Here is a 2,206-nt window from a genome sequence, read left to right on the forward strand (position 1 = left end):
GACACTGATGTGGCAATATGGGACCAGGTCTGTCTTCGTACTTGTATGAAAAGTCGTCTTTCTCTCGCTTAGACTTCAGAACTTCCTCTTGAAATACCTGAGTCCATTACTCCTTCAGGTGAAGTTGTGGGGGACGCTGTCGGTTATGATCATAGTCCTGGCTTTGGTCATGTGGTACTGCCGCCACGACGGCGACTGCTGCGGTAACAAGAAGGGCCAGGACGATCACGGCTGCATCTGGCGCTGCTGCAGGAAGAAGAAGAAGGAATCTGAGCCAGAGCAGTGAGTTTACACAATCAGAAGTATTTTATTTACTACTTACTATTCGAAGAATGGGATACAGCACCAGCATTTACGCGATAGAATAATGCATTTTGATATATATCTGCAGAGTCAAGATGCCGGAGTCGCCAAGCAAAAGGGACCTCCCTCCATACAGCGACATCGACTTCGAACAAGCTTAAGTTTCCCCAACCTAAAAGCAATTATCTGAATCTACCCGTACCTTTTACAGATGCATACGAACATACGAACACACACACACACACACACACACACACACACACACACACACACACACACACATACATACACGCACACACAAAAAAGGAAGGAAGAGGACAACTAATCTTACAGATGCATTGCTTAACATGTGAACTCGGCTTCTGAAATGCAAACATCATAGGCCTTACTTCGTTACATTAAAGACTAAGGCATCTTACCAGCTTGCCATCTTCCCAAAGATGTTAAGTTGAATGCCTCAGTGCAGATAATGAGACGAATACCATGCACTGTAATCTAATTAATACAACGGGTACAATAAAGTATTTGCAAGATAACAGATGACGAGCATTATACTGAATGTCTAATGCCAGTTTAAAATGTAGTGAAACTTAGATAATGTGTTGAGCTCCCTTTATAGCATTTGTGAAACACTTATGTAAAATGTTACTCGCAATACCAAGTATAGATAAAGATGTAATACTGATTGTTCTGAACAAAAAAATAAGATACTCAACAATAGCTTGTCTTTCTGTATTATATGCAATAGGAGGCAAAAAACATTTACTTCATTAATATATCCCCACTGTCTAGGCATGAATAAGGATTTTTCGTAAACCATATGGCAGTGACAGAAAGTCTAACTTGCTTTAAGCATAAAATCGGGTTAGAAAAATAAAATGCCAATGCCAAAACCTGCTTTTTTTTTTTTTTTTTTGTTTTAGGAAAAGACGTACGGTGAAAACTAGACAAGAGTTACTGCGTAAGCTTGAACAGCAAATCAGACTAGCTAGGGGACATGAACACATCGTGGTCAGGGTCATAAGGAAAGCAATAATCACTGGAATCTGAAGCAAAGCAATGCTCTCTACTCTTCTTTCTCTTATTTTACCATTTCCGATGATGGATGCAGCTTTGTATCAAAGGTTCATCAAAGGAAACCAGATATTTACAATTACCTTATTATGATATTCCAAGAATCACTTATTATTATCCCCACAAAACAGTATCGTCAGAATACATAGCTGATTTCCGCCTGTATGATTCTTACATCTTTCGAACTGTTTGAGTCGGCCCTTGTGTCTCTCTGTTCTGTGCGTGCATTGCAGAAGGTCATTTTATTCCAATGGAAGGCGAGTGTTCATTGAGCTGCCCAAAGCTTTTGGAACATTTAAAAAACAAATATATGACTGAAGGCAAAGAAATAGCACAATGAAATAGGCCTCAATGATTACCCCACATCATATACAACTGGGATAAGGTCAACTACACGTTTGCTGAAATTCCTGTCAATAATCAAGATAATAGTTATATCTGGACTGCAAGAACAAATTCGCCTCAACTTCATGTCTACGCGTTACTTCCTCCGTTACTAGATTCATCCAGGAGGAAAAGAAAAATAGTTTCAGTTCATTCAGTTGGCTATTACTTCTATAGTTCTAGATACGGATTTTATTTTCTATTTGTGAAGCCTCCGGGTAAGATTTTTTTTATAGAGCTACGTTTGTGGACTTACAAAATGGTTAATGGTTAAAACAAATGAATGTGCTTCACATCAAAGGTCATATACCATTATGATAAAGTATTATGGCGAAAAAAGGTAAAAATTAGTTAATTAATAGGATAAGGATAAGTGGACAGACGGGGATGACGAAGAGAGGGAAAAGGAAAGGGGTAGAAGAAAAGACCCTGCAAAATTTGTTGA

The 2,206-nt window shown here is 38.7% G+C and overlaps 1 protein-coding gene across 1 annotated transcript in view; it reads left to right on the plus strand.

The window, feature by feature from the left end:
• Positions 1–1,023, plus strand: part of LOC125043393 — a 16,182-nt gene extending 15,159 nt beyond the window's left edge. Inside the window, exons 3-5 of the mRNA XM_047639496.1 lie at positions 1–27; positions 119–282; positions 392–1,023. The exon at positions 1–27 is cut by the window's left edge and continues 128 nt beyond it. Coding sequence (XP_047495452.1) covers positions 1–27; positions 119–282; positions 392–464 — 264 coding nt within the window. The 3' untranslated portion in view covers positions 465–1,023. The remainder of the gene's footprint in view (positions 28–118; positions 283–391) is intronic.
• The last annotated feature ends 1,183 nt before the right edge of the window (positions 1,024–2,206 follow it).

The sequence above is a fragment of the Penaeus chinensis genome, chromosome 33, assembly GCF_019202785.1.
Source record: "Penaeus chinensis breed Huanghai No. 1 chromosome 33, ASM1920278v2, whole genome shotgun sequence".
NCBI lineage: Eukaryota > Metazoa > Arthropoda > Malacostraca > Decapoda > Penaeidae > Penaeus > Penaeus chinensis.